At 39.7% G+C, this 21,901-nt stretch overlaps 1 protein-coding gene across 2 annotated transcripts in view; it reads left to right on the plus strand.

The window, feature by feature from the left end:
• Positions 1-21,901, plus strand: part of LOC5568659 (sodium-dependent phosphate transporter 2) — a 104,900-nt gene that overhangs the window by 79,810 nt on the left and 3,189 nt on the right. For both annotated transcript variants that reach the window (XM_021849259.1, XM_001652443.2), the window contains exons 2-6: positions 3,755-5,135; positions 10,639-11,064; positions 11,122-11,716; positions 11,786-12,142; positions 12,207-12,392. In XM_021849259.1, the coding sequence (XP_021704951.1) occupies positions 4,943-5,135; positions 10,639-11,064; positions 11,122-11,716; positions 11,786-12,142; positions 12,207-12,392 (1,757 nt within the window). In that variant the 5' untranslated portion in view covers positions 3,755-4,942. The remainder of the gene's footprint in view (positions 1-3,754; positions 5,136-10,638; positions 11,065-11,121; positions 11,717-11,785; positions 12,143-12,206; positions 12,393-21,901) is intronic.

A 21,901-nucleotide genomic window follows, 5' to 3' on the forward strand; every position in this document is an offset into this window, starting at 1 on the left:
AAGGCTTCGATAAAGAATTTCTGGAATGGTTCTTACTAAATTCCTACAAACAATCAGGTAGTTGAGAAGATTTCAACAAAAACTTCCCCCAGCAAAGACATTCTCAGATCACGATGTTCTTCGAGAACCATCAACAAATATTTTCATAAGATTTCTTCTAGTACTCCTAAGGGTTCCAACAAATCCACGAAGTTATTACCAGAAAATTTTCTTTAAATAGGTTAGGTATTCACCAAGCATCACCTCTGCATGATGCTTTGCATATTTCAACAAATTAACTTATAGGTTTTTTGGGAGCCAACTAACAGAAGTCCTCTAAAACATATGGAACTAGTGAATAATTTCGAATTTCTTCAATACCGTCAATGATGCGTTAAGGAAATTTTAATAGAAGTTTCAAGGGTATTACCAGGGAGCTGGTAAAATCTGCCAAAGATTGATTAGGATATGTCAGGAATTTCCTATGGATACCCCTAGTAACGAAACAAGTTTTTTTTTCATGCACTGGAAAAAAAATCATGCGGAACCAATGTTGCAAACTTGGGCTTGCAATGTCCTTTTGACATGTGTTTTATCAGTAATATTTTCAAAATATTTTGAACATCAAATATTTTAACCCCACTTGCAAAACAAGCGAGGTAAGAGGCTCCTCATATCTATTCATCAATGATGAAAAGCGTCACTTATTTTCGATGGTTTTGTGGACCTCTAAGAAGTCGTCACGGCCCCCTACAGATTCGTGAACCACCGATTGGGAATACCTGTTATAGAAGATAGATTGCGAGGAGCAATTGGCCAAATTGCATTTAGTCTTGAAACTTTACCCACTCCCTAACTGTGAATGGTCATACCATGTATGTAGAATGTCATTTGTATGCTCATCTAATTGAGAATGATATAGACGGAAAACTAGAACACTAATTCATTTTTCCATCGAGTCGAGAACCGAACCGTCCCCCGGACAATTGACACGTGCTAGTTGACTGGCATTCCAAGTCTGCAGTGTGCTCGTTTCGAAAATGCATAGCTTGCATAGATACATATATAGTTACATCTTCACAAGTTCATAGTGAGAAACAGGTGCCGTGTTCATACATGGTGGGCGAAATGGCTGGGTGACGCCAGAATTTTCCTTTTTTTCTTTTGGTGGTAGTTTATATAGGATGTTGCTCGGTACTTAGTACCGTTTCCAGCTCATCTTATAAATCGCGACATTCGAGGGCGGGTTAATTCTCGATGAAGATCTTGTTATAGATGAATAATTGCTTTTTTCTTTTTCGATGTGGCTCATATAGTATGAACTCAATTTTCACAGCCTAGCTGCCAAACTTGGTGTAAATCTCTCACGTCTTTCATCTAGATCCAACAATCATCACCGTTATGAAAAATATAAATTAAAGTACAATGTTTTATTAAAAAGTTGTAGTGAATATTTTTCTCCTAAAAAACAATTTCGAAGCTGGAATTTTTCGAATATATTACAATGAAAAAAATTATAGGCCATTTCCAGAAGTTATTCTTGAGTCAAAATTATTGATTTTTCTATGGAAAACTCTTATTCTTTCATACCGAAAACATGTGTAAAACCTAATCAAAATCGAAGATTATAGGGAACGATTTGCAATAATTTCGATTCATACTGGATGGAATAAACACGTGTGTTATAATTAAAGTTAAATATACATTTATGTTAACACGGAGATGAACCAGCCTAGGGCTGAAAATCTCCTTAATAAAGCTATAATAATAATAATAATTTATCCCTGGGCTTGGGATTATATTTTCCAGGGAGCGATGAATTTTGATAATTGATCGCTGTTGTTAGTAGTTTTGATTAGATGTTGGGTGAATTTCAAAGCAATGGCAACCTTTTTATTACAAAATTTAGATTTTATCTTCTGACCTAAAAATTCTGGTTAAACTACTGTACTATGCAGTTGGGCTGCACTAGGCTATCACTCATCAAAATTACTTTCTCTTCGGGAAAATATAATTTCAAACTGGCGAGAAGATTACCAACTGAGGGTAGGTTAGGAGCACAATCAGACCCTTGAATGTGCAATGTGGGGTAGTAATTAGGAATGCCATTGACGGTTTGTAATCTTCTACGAGGTTTTCGAAAACCAACAGGGCGCGTGCACCGGGTTGCGGATAGGAGCAAAGGGAGATCAATAGCATCTACCTAAAATAATAGAGCAAAAAGCCGTTCCATGATTAGGTAATGTTTAGCGATCTTCTATGGTGTTCTAGTACTATAAAATTCTTCACTCACTGGGAATTTTGGCCTTGATAATATCAATAGTGATAAAAACATAAAATAATACCTAATACATAATAAGAACAATGTAGCTTCAATGTAGTAATAAATGAAATAAAATCAATTTTCTATACTTGACAAGGTTTTGAAGACAATCAATGAGTGAAAGAACTACCTATTAGAAAAGCCACATCAGCTAAGGCTATACATATACAAATGTTGGTCATAGGGTCATGGCGAGCATTCGGTATGTATGTCTATGACTGATTCTTATCTAATAGGGGCACTAGAAGACCACGCGGACAATTTCGAAACAAACTATTTTTATACATCGGTCTTACGATCCGAAAGGCTCAGCTATGCTGCAAAGTCATTTTAAAAGCTATTCATTACTACTGTTTAATTGTTTATAATTCTAACAAAACTACATAATTAACTCATTACTAATCACTGTTCCTATATTCTCTTTTTCTCTCCTTCTTATCTGTTGCATGATTATGATCATCACTAATATAATGCATGAGCATGCAAAATAAGAATAATTTCAGGATTGAAAGCAGTACATGGATACCTGGATAGAATAGCTTCGAAAAGGGTGCTCAAAATATAATATTTCTGATCAGGGAAGTATTATTATAAAGGGTATGTAATTTTTTTCCATTATTAACACTTAGATCACACAAACAAATGAACTAATAATATCAAATATTATTATATAAATCAGCATCGTCAATCAGTGCAAAAACAGATAAAGTTTGTAAAGTTATCACCATCGATTGAACTGCGCTCTGTATAGTAATTTTCAATCAGTATCAAAATCTCCTAAAGCGTCGCATTGTGCCATCAGCAGCCCTTAGCATCACTCTCATATTGTTATTATTTTGTTGTTTATAAAATTTCTAGAAAGCGATCAGCATATTCTTTCTTACTTGTACAATGGCCGATCTATTTGGAATTTTAATAAGTCAAATCTAACTTCAAAACTCAAATTAAATTGCTTTCAGCACATTTACATTTTGCAGCATTAATCGCATTACTGTGTCAAGTCTTCTCCATTCCCTATACCCTACCCCAACCCTTCTTATCCTTTCCGATGGTGTTCAAGTGGTCCGCATAGACTATTACGGCCATTACCTATCCCTTCCCCCGGCTTTGGACTGACTTGCGCTCTCATTGCCCCACCAAACGCTGCAAAATGAAAATGAAAATGAAATAATAATAATAATTTATGTTAAAGTGAAACATCTCGGAATCCAAAGATGGCCGTCACAATGGCCGACTTGTGCCCCTACTCACGTTTTCAAAGGCACAAAACTGGAGAAATAATTGGCAAACATGGATGGATACTTTCTTCGCGAGATTTGTGCCTTTGAAGTTTCAGTGCAATCTTAGAAGTTGATTCCAAACTGTTTCACCTTAATACGTAGTTCTAGCCTTCCACACATATTTATTTTTTATCAATAAATCTCACGGTTTACTTCTTATTTTTTCTTCCAGACATGATCAAAACCTCTACCAACACCTGCTGTCTGATTTTGCCCAGGATACGTTATACGGAGCAACCGCTTTGACCAGTTCGAACACGAAACCCAACGCATCGTTTGTAAAGACAACCACCAGAAGACACCATCTTTGGATTGGATTGAAGAAATAGAAGAAAAGCAGCGGTTCAGTTTCAGTCTGATTTCATCCCAGAAAACCTAATCGACGCCAAAGAGTGGAACATTGGTTTCACTGCCGAGACAAGAGAGATTCGATAGTTCCTCACAAAACCCTTCACTTGGTGGAATTTTAACGCCCAAAATTGAATAGCTCCAAAAGCGGTGTGATCACTCCTCGATTGCACTAGTTTAAGTTTCTGGGAAGTTTTCTTCGGTTGAACTTTCCCCGTACGATTCGCTCTGCCTGGGAGTCCAACCAGGTCCGCGTGTTTCCCTCGTGAGAAGTACCTTTTCGTTTCGGATCCTTTTCGACGCGCAGCCTTGAGCCGAAAAGGAAAGCGAACGCTGACCAACTTTTTTCTTCAACAAACCTAAACCCCCAAAACGATGGCTGTTTTTACAAAACTCTGCTTACCAGATATTGTCAAATTAAAACGCTAGTTAGTAAAGCCTTTGTCCACCCCGTTGTTCGAGGAGGTCATCTATAGAATTTACTAATTTTAACGTTTTTTTAGGTACAATATCAGTTACGTTACATCGGTTTTTCGTAATCGTTAAGTCTTTTTTTGCAAAGCCACTTTTTTATTTAATTACTATAGAAAGTACACTCATAAAATTAATATAAATAATTAATAATTTTAATATTACAATTTTAACGAGTACTATTCACTAGCGTAGTGCTTAATCATAAGTACTTTGGTCTGCTGAAAGAAAAACGATTTCTATACAATTGTTTTCGATTGTGCACTGAATTGTGCCCGTTATCGAGATTGATCGTTAGTAGAACTATAGTTGGAACCGAAAGAGAATAAGAAAGTTGGTATCGCTCTAAAACCCTCCACGTTTTGGTACTTGATAGCAAGCTACTTACTATACACTTTTGTATCTCATATACACTACCGCGAGAAGCGTGTATTTATTTCACATCGGCGTATATCGTTAAGATTCCACTTATCTCCCGATCCCGAATAAGAACGTAAATCTCTCAGTTTTAAAACTACGCAAAACAAACCCATCGTCAATCATGGAAGCCTTCTCACCGGAAATACTGTGGCTGGTGATACTCGGCTTTGTGATCGCCTTCATTTTGGCATTCGGTATCGGTGCAAACGATGTAGCCAACTCGTTCGGCACGAGCGTCGGATCTGGCGTCTTGACGATCCGACAGGCATGCTGGCTGGCCACCATCTGCGAAGTCTCTGGAGCTGTGCTGATAGGTAAGTTTGGGGCCACGCATACCGGGATTGTTGGAACCACGATATTATCAAACTTGAATAAACTTAAAATTTTGGTTTGCTGTGTTCTAATCTATGGTCCAACCTTTCGGAAAAAACTTGGTGCAAAATATCCTATAAGTGAAAAATTTGTGTTTTAATAGTTTTTAATAGTTTATATGAAAAACTACTAGTTGGACGACCAGACAAATAAAGTGAGTGAATGCCTTTCGTGGCCTTAAGGTGAAGATGAATCGAAGCCAAAGATCAAATTTTCAAGAGCACAAATCTGGAGAACCGAACATCCGTTTGAGCTGAAAACTTAATCGATTGATCACCACCAGCTAGTGACCAATAGATTAAGTTTTCAGCTCAAACGGATGTTTGGTTCTCCAGATTTGTACTCTTGAAAATTTGATGTTTGGCTTCGATTCATCTTCACCTTAAACCTCTAAATTTCTTTGAGAATCTAAAAAAGTTAAGGAGATTCGAAAAAACACAACTGAACCTGATCGCGGCTCATTTTTCTTATGCCATGGAGCCAAAAAAATCGTTATTATTTCTAATACTAAGAAAGGTGGGCATGAATGCTGTACTTTAACGATAGGTTAACGTATCGTTCATTTTAAAGCATACGCAACAAAAAGTGACACTAAAGTCCATTCAAATTAATTTGATAGAAAATAAGAATTTAATTGATTTTTTATTGTAATATGTTAAAGATTTGCAATGGGAAAGCATTGCAGGGCTGGTTGCAGGTTTCTTTTTAAAGACATGGTCTCTATTTTAATGCTAGTCTCTAAAAAGCCTCTATTTTTAATAGAAGGTCCAAAATGGTATCCAAAGTATTATCCTTATAGTGTGTTATAGCCGTAACCAGAGCCAAAAGTCGTTACCAAGGAAAAGACAATGTTGGTATGAGCTAATGTTTTATTGAACTTACTTGGTTGGTGGTTGGCTAACTAATGACAATTCTATTTCTAATTTGCAGTCACGGCCTACTATGATGATTTCAAATTAGGCTAGGCCTGCTACATCTCCCCCTCTTAGAAGAAATCTTGTGAAGAGAGCATTCAGGGAAGTCTCGATACACGTCAGGAACGACTCAGGAATTCTCCACTTGGCGTGGTAGCTGATGCGGACTGGACTGCTTCTACGACTTCAATCGGTGGTACAGGACTTGTTTCCGATGCACCCTCGTCAGGACAATGAACTTCGAGTAAGGCCGGTGTCGGAAGGCCAGCGGAAATAGGAGCTTCGGGAACATCCGTAAGTGGTGCTGCTTCCGCCGGTCTGGCGATTGCGACAGAAGATTGCACTTCCTCTATCAGGATTTCCCATGGTAGTTGCTGCGTTACTGGCTCTAGCACGTCGGACCACTTGAAGTAGGCATTCACGATGACGAAATAGTAGTACCCATGGATTGGGACAGCAAAATCGATGTGGACACGTTGCCACGGCTTCACTGCGAGGAACAATGATTCCAGGGTTGCTTTAGTCGGAAATTTTGCTGTTTCACATTGGGTCAATAGATGTAGCTGTGGGCCAGACATTTCATCCGGTCCATTCCTGGGTGTCCACGATGCAGCTATCGATTAATCTGTTTGCGGAATTTGAGTAGCACGACGATTTGAAGTCCATTTCGTCTTGCGAAGTACATCTTGACGTCAGGATCTTCAATTTGCTTCATATGGGCCGGTCAACCTTCGTGAACAAAATTCACCACTTGCTAGAGAATTGGATCTTTTCGCGTTTTAGCCACTTTCATCTAGTGCTTATGGTGTCGTCAAGAAATGCATTTGCTTTGGATTCGACATGCACGGCCACTATCACGTAATTTTCATCTGGTCTACGTTGTGCTGACATCAGTCGGGACAGGAAATCTGCGTAGCCGAAGTTCGTTGTCAAAACGTGTTTGATGTCGAAGTCGTACAGCAGAAGTGCCAAGACTTAGCGTTGCAAGCGGTTTGCTATGTATACCGAAATCCCCTTCTTTGAACCGAAAACCTTGAGAAATGGTTGATGGTCGGTCTGTAGGAAACAGTGGCGTCCGTAGAGCATTTTGTGGAAACGAGTGACCGCGAAAACCAGAGCCAATGCTTCCTTTTGCACCGTTGTTGTTCATGTCTGCTGGTGTCAGTGAACGAAAGGCATGAGCGATTGCCTTCACCTCACCGGTCGGGAACCGATGCATGACAGCGCCAAAACCGTACTTCGTTGCATCTGCTGCGACGATGATCTCCTTGGAAGAGTGGTAGTGGGTAAGCAGCAGATCAGAGAGGAGAATGGCCTTGTACTGATCGAAGGTCCAATTCCAGCGGGCATTCTTCTTGAGCAGATTGTCCAGGTTCCGGAACATCTTCATCTGCTTGACGAACCGACCGTAGTAATTCACAGCACCGAGGTAGAGACGAAGCTGTCGAACGTCTTTTGGTAGAACGCCAACGCATCATGGTAATCGCTTCCGTTTTGGATGGATGGGGTCGAATACCGTCCTTATCCACGATGTGTCCGAGGAACTCGATCTGGGAGAGTGCAAAACGGCATTTTACGAGACGTAAGTGTAAACCATACTCACGAATACGCTCGAGAACGGCGTAAAGATTGCGATTGTATTCCTGCTTGGTGCGACCAGTGATGAGGATGTCATCCAGACATGGCTTGATTCCAGGTATGCCGGCCACCATGCTGTCGATGACCATGCCGTGTGCCGACTTGACTCCAGGGGGCAGTCTGTTGTACTGGAAAAGGCCACGAAAGTTCACGGTGAGCAGTTTTCGTGATTCCTCCTCCACCTCGGCCTGCAGGTAAGCGTCGGATAAGTCGAGATGTGTGAAATAACGTGCCCCAGTCAGTTCCGCTAAGAGGAGGTCATCAGGATGTGGCAGTGGATGGCGGTCACATTCGAGCGCGTTGTTCAGCCCTGTTGTCTAATTCCAATTCCGGCTTGGAGCTCGGCGAGAAGATTGAGATTGCCACCAGAAGCCGTGGCTGATAGGCAGATTCTTCCGTTGGTTGAATGATATGATAAGATGGTGATGTCGGATGCTGAGTCGTGCTGAAGTTTAACTGCTACACCGTTGAGCTCCACCGGGATGAACTTTTGCTTGCTTCCAATGCTGCGAACCGTGTGGATGCTTCTCGTCTTGACGTTCTCTTTGGGCTTCAAATGCTTGAATGGTTTCGAAGCTGTGGGCTTGTTCCTTGAACAGTACCCTTCCTTGTGTCCCTGTTGCTTACATCTTGAACAGGTGTGCGAAGCGAATGGACACTCACGAACGTAGTGCTGGTCCCCACACTTTCAGCATGGCGTTTTGGGTACTTTCTTGCTTTTCACATGATTCTTCAGGTTGCGAGAGACAATATTGCGTGACGACGTCCTCATACCTTGCGTACCAGCCATCGAAGAAAACGTCTCCGTCCGGATCGTATTGGAAATCCTGGATTCCGCTTGCCAATGACCCGATGATCTTCTCGCTGCAGGATTGCGTTCTTCAGATCCGCGTCTGCCATTTTGTTGAGTGATACTTGAATGAAAAAATCTTGAGGGTCTTCGAGTTGCTTCCAAACTTTTTCTCGTCGCCAGCTGTTATAGCCGTAAACAAGACCAAAAGTCGTTACCAAGGAAAAGACGATGTTGGTACCAGCTAATGTTTTATTGAACTTAGGGAAAGTGTACCAGTCATGGCCATAGTGGTTCCCTATTTGGCCATATGTGTTATTTTGATAACTTTCACATTTTAAATCTTTTTGAATGTTTTAACATTAAGATATATCTTAAATCTAACTACAACAACAAACAAAAATTATCAAAATTTGAAGACATTAAAGAAATCACGTATGGCGAATTAGGGAACCACTATGTCCATAACTGGTACACCTACCCTAGTTGGTTTGTGGTTGGCTAACTAATGACAATTCTATTTCTAATTTGCAGGCACGGCCTACTATGCTGATTTCAAATTAGGCTAGGCCTGCTACACAGTGCATCCTGATGCAAAATTCTACAGGCTCTGGAAAAACCTTCAAAGACTATAATGCGACTGTTCTACAGGTTATTCAAGAGTTTCATCTCAGATTCCTCTAGGAAGAGCTTAAGGTATTACCCCCCCCCCATCTGCAATACGTTGAAAGAGATCTCACAAGACATACTTCTAGAAGTTTATCTACCAATTCTCCTAGAAATTCTTCCAGCAATTTTGCAAAATATTCTGAGAGAAATTTCTCCAGAATTTGGTCTTTGAAAACCTAGAGCACTCCAACGTTCATACCTCCAGTTATTAAGGATTCTTTTGATATTTTTTCAAACTATCCTACAATTTCCTTCAGATATTTTTTTACTAATACTTTAACCGAATTCTCCAGTAGTTACTCTAAAAGATCATCCATAGAATTCACAATGGTTTGTTCTACAGTTTTTGAATCAATTCGTTTAGGAATTTTCCCAAGAAACCTTGCAAGAATTCCGTTCCTGAAAGAACTCTAACAGGACTTTCTCAATAAATTCGACCTAGGATTACATGAGCTCTTATCTCTCGCTGAATATTTAGTTTTCGATTTTTTTTTCTTGGTTCCTGTTTGATCTGTTTTGGTCCTGTTTAGTCTCGTTTTGGACTTTTTTTAGGCAAAAGGTCTCTTAACTTTCTATTTTTAAGGTAATCAGTCTCTAACATCACTGCGTTTCAAGAAAAAGGCCCTCCAGGTGAAATAAGTTCCACAGCGTTGTATAAATACTTCCAAAGAAAATTTCACCACCTGCTAAGCTAAAAAGGGCCTTCCGGTTAAAGTAAAGAATGATCTTCATTAACTCTGAGGCTTGCTAATATTTTTTTTCCATAACCCTGATTTTCGATATTTTTTTGGAATTTCTTTTTGTTGTTTATACTTCTCAAAAAAACATATATGCGCAACTTTTTTTTTCGTGGATATTTAAGATATGTAATCATATCTACGTGTAAAAGAAACCTCAATCCCGTGAAAATGAAGTGGGGCATATTGCCTCGTCGTGTGTTGAAAAAACTTGGCTGTATGATGCTACTCTTACTCTTACCTGGGCGAGAACACCGAGTACATCCCTTCCATCAATTATCATAAATCGAAGATACAATCGTGTCATAATAAGTAATTTCGAAATTTATTCGGCTCCGTAATACCATATGTTATAAGAGCCCTAAATATAATATATTTTTTTGTTTTATTTGTTCTTCAAATCTTCTTTGCTATGTTCTAATTTTTTAGACATTCAATGTCTAAGAGCCACGATAGGCATTTTAATACTCTATCTGGAGCATCGTTCACCCACGACTTTTTATTTAAACTTTATTTTCTCTTTTTTTTACCGATACAATATTTTGAGCCATAGTCTGAAAGATTAGTCCATAAACTAAAACCATTCGAAGGAGAAATTTAGGTATATTCAAGTTCTATAATATTGTTGTTCCAGGTACGCATGATAACATATCTTATCATATTATGTAAACTTATATCGTTTCTATTCCATCCCCAGGGTACAAAGTGTCCGACACGATGCGGAAAGGTATCTTAGACGTGGAAATGTACAAGGATACGGAGACGGAGCTCATGCTGGGTTGTCTTTCGGCGCTGGCCAGTTCCGCTCTGTGGCTTTTGGTGGCTACCTTCTTCAAGCTGCCCATCTCCGGTACGCACAGCATCGTTGGCTCCACAATTGGCTTCAGTTTGGTAGCTCGTGGTATGCAGGGACTCAAGTGGACCACCCTTGGTACGATTGTGGGATCGTGGTTCATTTCCCCGGTGCTGAGTGGGCTGATGAGTGTTCTGCTGTTCTGGTTGATTCGGAAATGCATTCTGCGCTCTAGCAATCCTCTGGAGAATGGACTTTTTGCTTTGCCGTTTTTCTACGGCGTGACACTTGCCGTTAACGTGTTCAGCATTGTACATGACGGTCCAAAACGTAAGATCTTAGTAACTAATTCTATGCACCTGTATTTTACCTTCTGCTCTATTTTAGTTCTGTACATGGATAACATCCCTACCTGGTTAGCACTTGTCGTATCCGTGTCGATAGGATTAATCGTTGGCATTCTGGTTCAGTTGTTCGTTGTTCCATGGCAGAGGAGAAAGATTCTGAATCACGAGACGAAAAGGCGAACGGAATTCACCGTGGGTGATTCAGATTGCGATTCTTCCTCGAATGGTAGTCCCCGCCGTCCAAAGCGTCCTCTGTCGTTGGTCGGCGACGCCAAGGGACTTCCTGCCATCACCGAAACAACTGAGCTTGTGTCACTGTCATCTCAGCATCAGCACAACGGTTTAATCAAGAAACTGTCCATCGACCTATCACCGAGTGTCATCAAGGGAACCAGCCCGAACCCGTACAAAATCGATCCTAAGATTGTGCAGAAAGCAGAAAACCTTCTCGCTGCCAACAAAGCTAGCTTAGACAACACCGATCTAACCATCACGAGCCTCAATTATATCGACGAATATCAGTCGACGATGAATGGAACCGGCCGAATGGGACTAAATTCGTACTTCGATCGCCGTAATAGTAGTAACCTTTCTCCTAAATCACATGATTCTGTTACAATGAGTAATGGTGTAAAGTAAGCATCCAAGAAAACATCTGCTACTCATTCCAATTTGATGACTAATCTAAAACTCTCCTCCCGCAGAGACCAATCGACAATCGTCCAAAATGGAAAATCTCCTACCAGCCCCAAAAGTGATAGCACTCTTCCGATCGCTGACTACACACTGGCTCCGCCCAATATCATTCTCAACAGCACCGGCAACGATCTGAAGAAGGACATTGGAAAAATCGAAAACGCAGCCGGTCTAGACCACACGTTGATTAGTACAACTCTGTCGCCAAACTCGAGCAAAGTGCCACTGATCGGCGGAAAGGAAGGCTCCGAAGAAAACCAGCATCCCGCCGCGGAGGAAAACGAAGACGTTTCGGCGTTGTTCTCGTTTCTGCAAGTGCTGACGGCAACCTTCGGTAGCTTTGCTCATGGTGGCAACGACGTGAGGTAAGTTTTTTGCGTGTTTCCAAATGTTTCCACCCAATGGTCACGTTAACGTTTGTTATTTTAGCAATGCGATCGGACCGTTGATTGCTCTCTTTATGATCTACCGGGAAGGCTCGGTACTGCAAAAGTCTGAAACTCCTCTGGCAATTCTACTGTACGGCGGTATCGGTATCTCCGTCGGATTGTGGCTGTGGGGACGTCGTGTTATCGAGACGATTGGAAACGATCTCACAAAGATCACACCTTCGACGTAAGTATTTTATATATTTAAGGCATAGGTTGTCCATAGTTTACAAATTGGCATTTTTTACATGAAGAATGTCTATCCGTCCATCGCTACAGCTACATCTTCTTTGAACACTTGAATGAAATTTCGCAAAGTTCACGTTTTTGGCAATTCGGGGGAACTATATATTGAATTGATAGCGACGGATATGGATACTCTTAGTTCAGCGATACTCCATATGATTTGGATGATGTCGTTGATACTACTAAGGTTAATGTGATTGATCAGGTAAAGTACGTCGGAGTTATTGTAGATTTCAAGCTTTCCTGGATACCTCACATTTAATTTAAAATCCAGGAAGCGTGCATGGCCTTCGGCTAATACCGTCAAAACTTACAAGTACATCAAATGGATTTACCCGGCAAATTCTATTCCCGTTCGAATTCGCTACTGCGGCCAGTTTTCAGATCTAGTGAGACATCACTCGTATCCTTAGTTTAGTGCATGTCATAGTACTCAATTGCCATTGAGGGGCAATAAAGTATTTTTGTCTTGATCCCTCAAAAACATCTGAAGGAGTCAACTGGTACAAATATCCCGCTGTTTACTCTTCACAGAGAATTAACTCAACGATGGCGCGCTACGTATCCATTACAATTAAAAGATTTTCCGAAAGAAGCATGCATCGGAACGATCGGAACCCTTGCCTCATTCGCCCTGCTATTTAATTGTCACAGGAGACTACGAACAGCCCTGTGCTTCTTATTCACAACAAAAGCATTTCAAGCAAGGAGGCACATTCAGTAATAAGGATTCTCGCAAGGTCCGTGAATACCGGCAATGGCCAATCTTTGAAGAGTTAACATTCAGAGATCCCTAATCCTTTTTTATCACCTGGGGGTCATGCACAAATTACGTCACGCTCCAAGGGGGGGAGGAGGTCGAGCCAAGCGTGACAAGCCTTACAAAATTTTCGGAGGACTCATACAAAAAGTGTGACAAAGGGGGGGGGGGGGGTCGAAAAAGTTGAAATTTAGCGTGACATAATTTGTGTACCATCCCTTGTGCCAAGTTTAGCCTTGGGTGTCTCCAAGTCCAAACTACAAACTAAGTGGTTGATGTTGAATTAAACACCACCAGAAGGCAGAAATGACAGAAAATACCAAATGGCAGAAAGTATCTAAAGGCGGAAAAGACCAAAAGCAGAAAGTACCAAAAGGTGAAAAATGGATCAAGGGAACATGATGGATTTTAAACAGATTTGAGGGTAAGGTGAGGAACAACCCCACACAAGCCATATCAATGGCAGCTATTCCGTGATTGACCGAAGTCAGTGAAGATGCACTAATAATCAACTAGAAGTTCGACTGGGATTTGCCATGAACTTCTTTAGTGTGCATAATCCAGTGCCTCTATTTATACAGGGTCAATAACGGCGCCGGCCACGTCCTTGCAGTCAGGTGGGATTGGGGGAAGGAATGTTAGTATGTAACCTTTGCTATTTGGAGACCGTGTTTGCCTCTGCATCTCCACAAAGGTTACTGGGAGGCACAGACACGCCTAATGGAGAGGATCGTTGGGTCTCAGGATTCACTTTGATAAGCGTTTAGACCACGATAAACAATTATTTGTGAGTTATAAACAAAAATGTATATTTTTTAATTGATATGAAAAATTTCCAAGTAGAAGAAAATAATGTCAACACTTGAATACAGTTTGTTCAACAAATAGCTAAACGCAACATTCCTACAGCTGTCAGAACGAAAGCATGTGTTACCATATTTTACTCATATGAAAAGAAAAAAACTCGATCGGCTGGACCATTACAGAACACTCTTATGCCGACGCTTACAGTGGCGAATCATTAAAAGTTTTTTGAATTAAGTGAACCTTTTGCAAGTCTACACATATAATGTCAACCATTCAAAGTATTTTTTTAATTACAAAACTAAAGGTAAAAAAAGGGTCTTTTGAAAAAAAAATAAAGTAAAACATTAATAATTTACGAATAAGAGTTTCTGCTGACACTCACAGTGACGAACTATTCATGGTTTGCTGAAAAATCATATTTACATCCCACCGTTGTAATGATGAACGATTACATATATTAAAGATTTGAAATAAGAGCATGAAACGAGCTGACCTATTAATCCTTGACTGAACAGCCACAATCCACTTTCAGTTTCACTTAACGCATACAGACTAACTGAGAAAGAAATCACTCTGGAAACGCGGAAAAAGTAACACTTTTGCTCTTCATGCAAAAAATCGCTCTGACGACACAAAACAAAAGCACGAGCAGGGATGGGAAATGTACTGTCGCAAACATTTACCACCTCGACATTCACATTTTTCTACACGACCATTAAAATCCAGAGCAAACCATGGCCGTTCAAAAAAAATAATGTTACGGCTCTTCAAAACTGTAATCTTCTTCTTTCTAACGTTTTTTCAAACCCGAATGCGAAATGACTCGAGCACAGTGGTGACACTTTTTCCGGTTTTCGGGGTTTTGTATTTTTGCTCGATAAATGCAGCATGAAATTGAACTTGTTTATATGTATCGCAACGGAATGATTGTGCTCTTGCTATAAGCGCTAATAGATTACAATTAATTGAGAACACACGCGAAATATTAGCGATTGAATTATTTAACATTTTTTTTCAATCATTTACCTCGAGATGGCTGCCCGAAAACGGTCATAGTGGAGAGAAAAAAAACAGTCAAGCAGTGTGTGAACCGTTGGCAGCGCAACCCCTGATGGTATTCGAGTGTACGAAGGTACGGTGCTGCCATCTGGGAAATGTTTGCTCGATGCGTGAAGCGTCGAAAATTTTATCCGGCAAGGTATAGGAAGCGAAATTTCAAATGCTCATATAAAATTAACTAAAATAGTTATTTAAAATCTTTTCAGTATATGTTGATATACTTTTTTATGGGCTACATTTTAGACATATAATTTTGAGTTTTATACATTTTTCTCAATATGCTGCTGATTCTATAGTTGATCAATAGTCTAACCCCGTACACTTAACAGAATTTAATTCACGCATAGGGTCAACTGTGGTAATTACCTTCGTAGACGCGAATTGATGCTGCTGCTGCGTTGTGTTTTGGTTGACTGGCAGAATCGATGAACTGTGGCAAATTGTGATCACAGTTCCCAAGCCTGAGCACGAGTGCTTGAGCTTCCACAAAAAAAAACACAAACCGGCGACGCGACGAAAAAACTCACGTTTGCTCGAGCTTCACTAACCTCACTGCCCGGCAAACGCGAAAACTAAGAAAAAAAAACGATCCGACGATTGTTCTGAGATTTTTGTAAAGGTAACGTATGTTGGAGTCATGCCAGATTTCAAGCTTTTGTGGGCACCTCAGATTGATAAGGCAAGTCCATAAAGAAAATAGCGTTAACCTCAGCGCTCTCTATCTTCATAGTTGAAGAATGGATGAGGTTCAGAAAACTGAGACTAGCCCACTATCAGACTATGAGCAAAACGGCGCCTTTCTCGATAGCCATTTGCCATATGGGCTCCCCCTGTTAACTTTTCTAGTTCATTGGGGTAATTTTTGACTAATTTGATAGGGGTAGTACAGGTGATATTTTCATAATGCCTCAAGAAGTTAAAAAACATTTATGGTTATTGCCAGTGATGGAAAGTGGCGAACACTTCTGTTGAACTGGAACAAAAACAAAGCCAAATGCCTCTGAGCGTCAGAATGCTGATTTACTCGCATTTGTCGCATTGTGATTCGCATTTGTGATACGTTCACAGTTCGGAGCTTTTCAGAGTCATTTGTGCTTTTGGGGAAAAAAAGCAGCTTCCGCACCGAGATTTATGTTTCAAGGCCACTGACGATTTGATGGTTATACAATTAATTTGTCTGTCAAAACCATAATAAATCACAACTTGCTCGGCTACTCGCGAATAAGCGTTCCCGAACTTGTTGCTACTTCTTTTTACAAGTTCTTTCGAGCAGACGGTTGCGGACTTACCCACACCTAGCTCACAACTACAAACACTTGTTAAAAATATTGTTCAGTTAAGATATTGGACCTTGATGATTTGACGCCTCTTTTTCCCATACAAAAATAGCTCAATTATTTTCTTACAAAAACGTATTCAAAATGCTCTTGTACTGCTTCGAATGCTTTAAATATACGAATAACAATCTTCTGTCATCCCATTCTGTATGCGGGCCGGCCATTAAAAGTTCTGCAGGGAATTAAGATTTTTAGATGACGTTTAGATCATGGTTTTGGTTGATTGAAGTTGAAAAGTGTTGCAAGTCACCCCTTTTGACGGTATCCAAAGATTCATTTTTTTTTTCAATAATTAGCTTAGCACAAAACCCAGATAACCGTAGCGGTAAACGTGCAGCTATTCAGCAAGACCAAGCTGAGAATCGTGGGTTCGAATCCCACCGGTCGAGGATCTTTTCGGGTTGGAAATTTTCTCGACAGGGCATAGAATATCTTCGTACCTGCCTCACGATATACGCATGCAAAAATGGTCATTGGCACAGTAAGCTCTCAGTTAATAACTGTGGAAGTGCTCATAAGAACACTAAGCTGAGAAGCAGGCTTTGTCCCAGTGGGGACGTAATGCCAGAAAGAAAGAAGAACAAAACTGCACAAGTTATTTCAGAGACACTTGCAGGTGCTTATCGAGGGTATTCAGAAGTACAGAGAACAGAGGATACTTTCGAATTTGCTTCGGAAATACCTTCCAATTTTTTGTTTGAATCCTTTTTTTTTGTATGGTATTCAGTTGGAGCTGCCTGACAGCTTAACTTGTCAAGGCTGAACCGTCGGTCTGGCTTTTGCCAAGTTTCCCTTCTACCAGGACCAATACTCAGGCGGACTAGGCTATGGTGCCCACATTAACACTGTTTTTATTAGTATTGTGACGTGATAGTTTTTTTTTAATACCCATATTCCCTTGCTTCTGAGAAAAGTAAGCATTGTGAAAATCAGCAGCTCCATCAGAATTTTTGAAATAGTTGTGTAGTAGTGTCTAGTCGAAATGGTTTTGAATAATTTGTCATTTAAGTGCTATTCTGATTACTCCTGTCTTTTACGTAAGATTAGAGTCTTAAATGTTAATTGTCGTCAAGTCTTAACAAAATTAGGCTGTTTAGTAGTAGTTCTAGCAAATTTCGTTTTCTGTTGTTAAAAGTGTTTATTGGTCATTACGTTCATATATCCTTAAAGAAAAAAGTAACTTTCCTTGTCTTGTACTTGTCCTTGTTTAGCAAGTGTACCCTAATGATCGATCTCAGCGTCTTACTTTCCATAGTCATTTTTATAGTGAATATTGAAGAGTAAAGTTACCTTAGGCTTCTATTACAGTCTCCTACAAGATTCACTTTTCGGTGGCAAATGCAATGCTTCACAACGCCTACTTTCTACTTGTAAAATTTGCGAAAATAAAGCTGGAATCAGATTATTTTTACCGTTGTTACAAAAGAGGTATTTCTTTTTATGGCAATGTAAAAACCATATTAAAATAAGATTGTCGTCACTTATTTCTACTCAGTGAATCTACTAATAATTTTCCTCAGAGTAATATCCCCTACGTCGAATATGATAACGATGTGTCTAGCTAGCTAATAGTGGCTACGGATCATTCAGGTTAGCAAAAGGCAAGAGGCACCAATAGTATTAATGTCCACTTCGAATAGATTAATTATTTGAAATGGGCATCAATTCTATCAATAACGCAGAATGTCCGTTGGATCACATCCGAGATATGATTGCGTCTATGCCATATAAATTATGACGCGGCTTTAAGCAAAAAATGCCAAAATGAGATACCACCACTACAGGTTACGCCTTTGGTTTCCATCATATGGGCTAATGGATTATGCCCTCCCATCGCGGCAAGGTCGCATAACCAAGGGGAGGGACCTTCCAAATTTTTGTTTGAATCCTGCAACAATTTCTAAAATATTCCCTTCACATTTCTATGGGAAAAAAATCTTTGAAATCTTCCTTGAGAAATTTCTCAAATATTTTTTTGGAAGAATTTCTTAAGAAATTTTTTCTTTATTTATTTATTTGAAAGGCTCATTCGCGGTAAGCATAACGGAGCCGAAAAACATAAGAATGATTATCAATTTGTTAAAGAACAACCTTGTCTAATCAATTCTTCGATCCTCATATTATCCTCTTCGATATATTGGCGACGCAAGTCCTCATCTGCGATGTGTGAATACGATAATATGTCTCACCAACCGTGCGGGAAAAACATCAGGAACAACAATGAGGCTGCTATCACTATCGCTGGACGTTGCTGGTGCAGGCTTTTTCTGTTGCTTGGATTCTGTATCGACCGAATCGACTGACCTCTGACGCTTGACTTCGTTTTTTCCTGTTTTCGCTTTGGTTGTTTTGAGCAATTCTCGCTGAAACCAGGCCGCCATCGGCACCCATCGTTAGAATTCCAATTTTATGTCTCTGATCGCTAGCTTTCGATAAAACTTAAGGGTGGTCCTTTTTGTTTTCTCAAATTGGTGGACCCCTCGTACGCCAGCTAGCTAAACAGTTTGCAAAAAAGCCCATTTTTTGATAAATCTTGGGTATTTCTTCACGTGATATGTCTCATATTTCCCTTGGAACACATACCAAACTTAATGGCATCGTATAGAGAAAGGATATAGCTTTCATTTGAAGTTAAAAAAAATTCGGCGGCCATTTTGAATTTGGCCGCCATCTTGAATTGTGTTAGAAAAATCGTTTTTCCACCATTAGCGCACCGCTCGTTTTGAATTCTGAGATCACCATCAGAAAGCTGAGGAAAAATTGCGTAAGATAGGCTACAGATACTAGGTGTGCAATGGTATTTACCCTATGAAATGAACGATTTTCTAAAACATGTTCCACGATTTTGACGTATATGGCGAGTGCAATCAATGCAAACATCATTTTTGGTACAACAAAGATACAAGTTTTCAATAGTTGGTATATTTTTCGAGTCAGATGAAGAATAGGAGTATTATTTTGAGTGAAAAAATCTGGCGGCCATCTTGGTTTTAAGTAGTAGAATGAGTTTTCACCTTGATAACACTCAACATGTTGAATTTTAATGCCACCGTTACACTTACTATTCTTCTTGTTCTTCTTTTTCCTGACGTTACGTCCCTACTGGAATAGAGCCAGCCCCTAAGCTTCAAAAATAAATTAACAAGTAGAATTTTTTAACGCTTATTTGCCACCTGAATGATTGTTCTGCATATCTGCGAGTTGAAAAATAGCATTAATTCTTTCATTTATTTGGTCTAAAACCATTGATAGAAATGAACAATCTGTGGAACAGCTAAAATAAGATAAGAAATAAAGAATCTGTTTGTTTTTTAACGGAGATCTTTAATTAATTAAACATGAAGAGCGCTGAGATGGTAAAAAATCATTCTACTGCTAAAAACTAAGATGGCGTCGAAATCCAAGATGGCCACCAGATTTTCCAAACTCAAAATGATTCACCTGAGTTTCGGCATTACGTCCACGTTAGAACAAAGCCTGCTTCTCACCTTTCAATTTCGCTATTTTTCACATGCATGTTGGGTGTTAGTAAAAACAATACTTTATGATTCAGAAAATCAAGGATTTTTTTTGCTTAAAAATTTAAGATTTCCATTCTAAATTAATGCACTTTTGGAAATGTTTTACGTTAAAACTACAGATATTATCACAAAACTTACTAATGTCCCAACGCACAGTTTAAAAACTTCATTCGATGACAAAAAAAGCATATGGTAAAAAAAAAATTGTTTATTTCAATCAATGTTTTGGACGGTTTTTATTCATTAAATTTATTTATTCATAATAACTGATTTTAAAGATATGTCGAAGAAATATTCTGTTATTAAAAATCGTATTATAAAAGAAAATTCCTATTTTATAACCTGTATTTATAACTGATAAAGCTGAGTATCAGGCTCGGTTCCACTAGGGACGTAACGTCAGGAAAATTAAGAATAATAAGAAGAAGAGTATACGTAACCTTGTTTTTATTGGTAACCTCTAAATTCGACATGCTGAGTGCTATCAAGGTGAAAAATTCATTCTACTAGTCAAAATCAAGATGGCGTCAAAATCCAAGATGGCCGCCAGATTTTATCACTCTAAATAATACTCCTATTCTTCATCTGACTCGAAAAATATACCAACTATTGAAAACTTGTATCTTTGTTGTACAAAAAATGATGTTTGCATTGATTGCACTCGCCATATACGTCAAAATCGTGGAACATGTTTTAGAAAATCGTTCATTTCATAGGGTAAATACCATTGCACACCTAGTTTCTGTAGCCTATCTTACGCAATTTTTCCTCAGCTTTCTGATGGTGATCTCAGAATTCAAAACGAGCGGTGCGCTAATGGTGAAAAAACGATTTTTCTAACAAAATTCAAGATGGCGGCAAAATTCAAAATGGCCGCCGGATTTTTTTTAACTTCAAATGAAAGCTATATCCTTTCTCTATACGATGCCATTAAGTTTGGTATGTGTTCCAAGGGAAATATGAGACATATCACGTTAAGAAATACCCAAGATTTATCAAAAAATGGGCTTTTTTGCAAACTGTTTAGCTAGCTGGCGTACGAGGGGTCCACCAATTTGAGAAAACAAAAAGGACCACCCTTAAGTTTTATCGAAAGCTAGCGATCAGTGACATAAAATTGGAATTCTAACGATGGGTGCCGATGGCGGCCTGGTTTCAGCGAGAATTGCTCTTTGCTCTCTGCGGCTGCTGTTTGAGGAAGGGATGGCCATTGTTCTTTGGAGATAGAGTTCTGTTGCTGTACCACCGATGGCGTTTGCGATGCAGCTTTGCTAGCTTGTAGAAGTGGAAGGGGTTGAGGTTTGACTGCTGCTTCTGAGCATCGCATTTTCGGATACGATTTGCACCCACAGGTGCGACAGGTGCGTACTTGAAGAAAATGCGAAACTGACGTAATTTCTCCCGCCACAGTAATGTACGATGGTATCGGGGTCTTAGGTTGCATTCGCACTACACGAACGCCATTGCTGAGGCCTGGAAAGTAATCCCTCCAGACATCGTTGCGAATGCTTATTACTTCCCCATATTGGCGCATATGATTGGCAACGACCAGATTGTCAATCTCTTCTGGGAGATCGTGGAGACGCACGTCGACGGCATTGCTGTCAATATATATATATATATATATAGGCAGTGGGATTGCCTGCTTCTTCCCAGCACATTCCATAAAATGCTTCAAGTGGTGCTTTGTAGCTATCGCAGATGCAAATTCTTCACTCTGCATAGCAAGATAAACTACATTCTTGACGTTGTGCATTTGCACCAGGGATGAGAAAAGTACTGGAGCAAACATTTACCGCCTCTACATTTACATCTTTCTACACCACCATCAAAATCCAAAGCAAACCATGACCGTTCAAAACAAAAAAATGTCACGGCTCTTCAAAACTGTAATCTTCTTCTTCCTAACGTTTTTCAACCCCGAATGCGAACTGACTCGAGCACAGTGGTGACACGATTTTTGCGG

The sequence above is a fragment of the Aedes aegypti genome, chromosome 3 (assembly GCF_002204515.2).
Source record: "Aedes aegypti strain LVP_AGWG chromosome 3, AaegL5.0 Primary Assembly, whole genome shotgun sequence".
In the NCBI taxonomy this organism is placed as follows: Eukaryota; Metazoa; Arthropoda; class Insecta; order Diptera; family Culicidae; genus Aedes; species Aedes aegypti.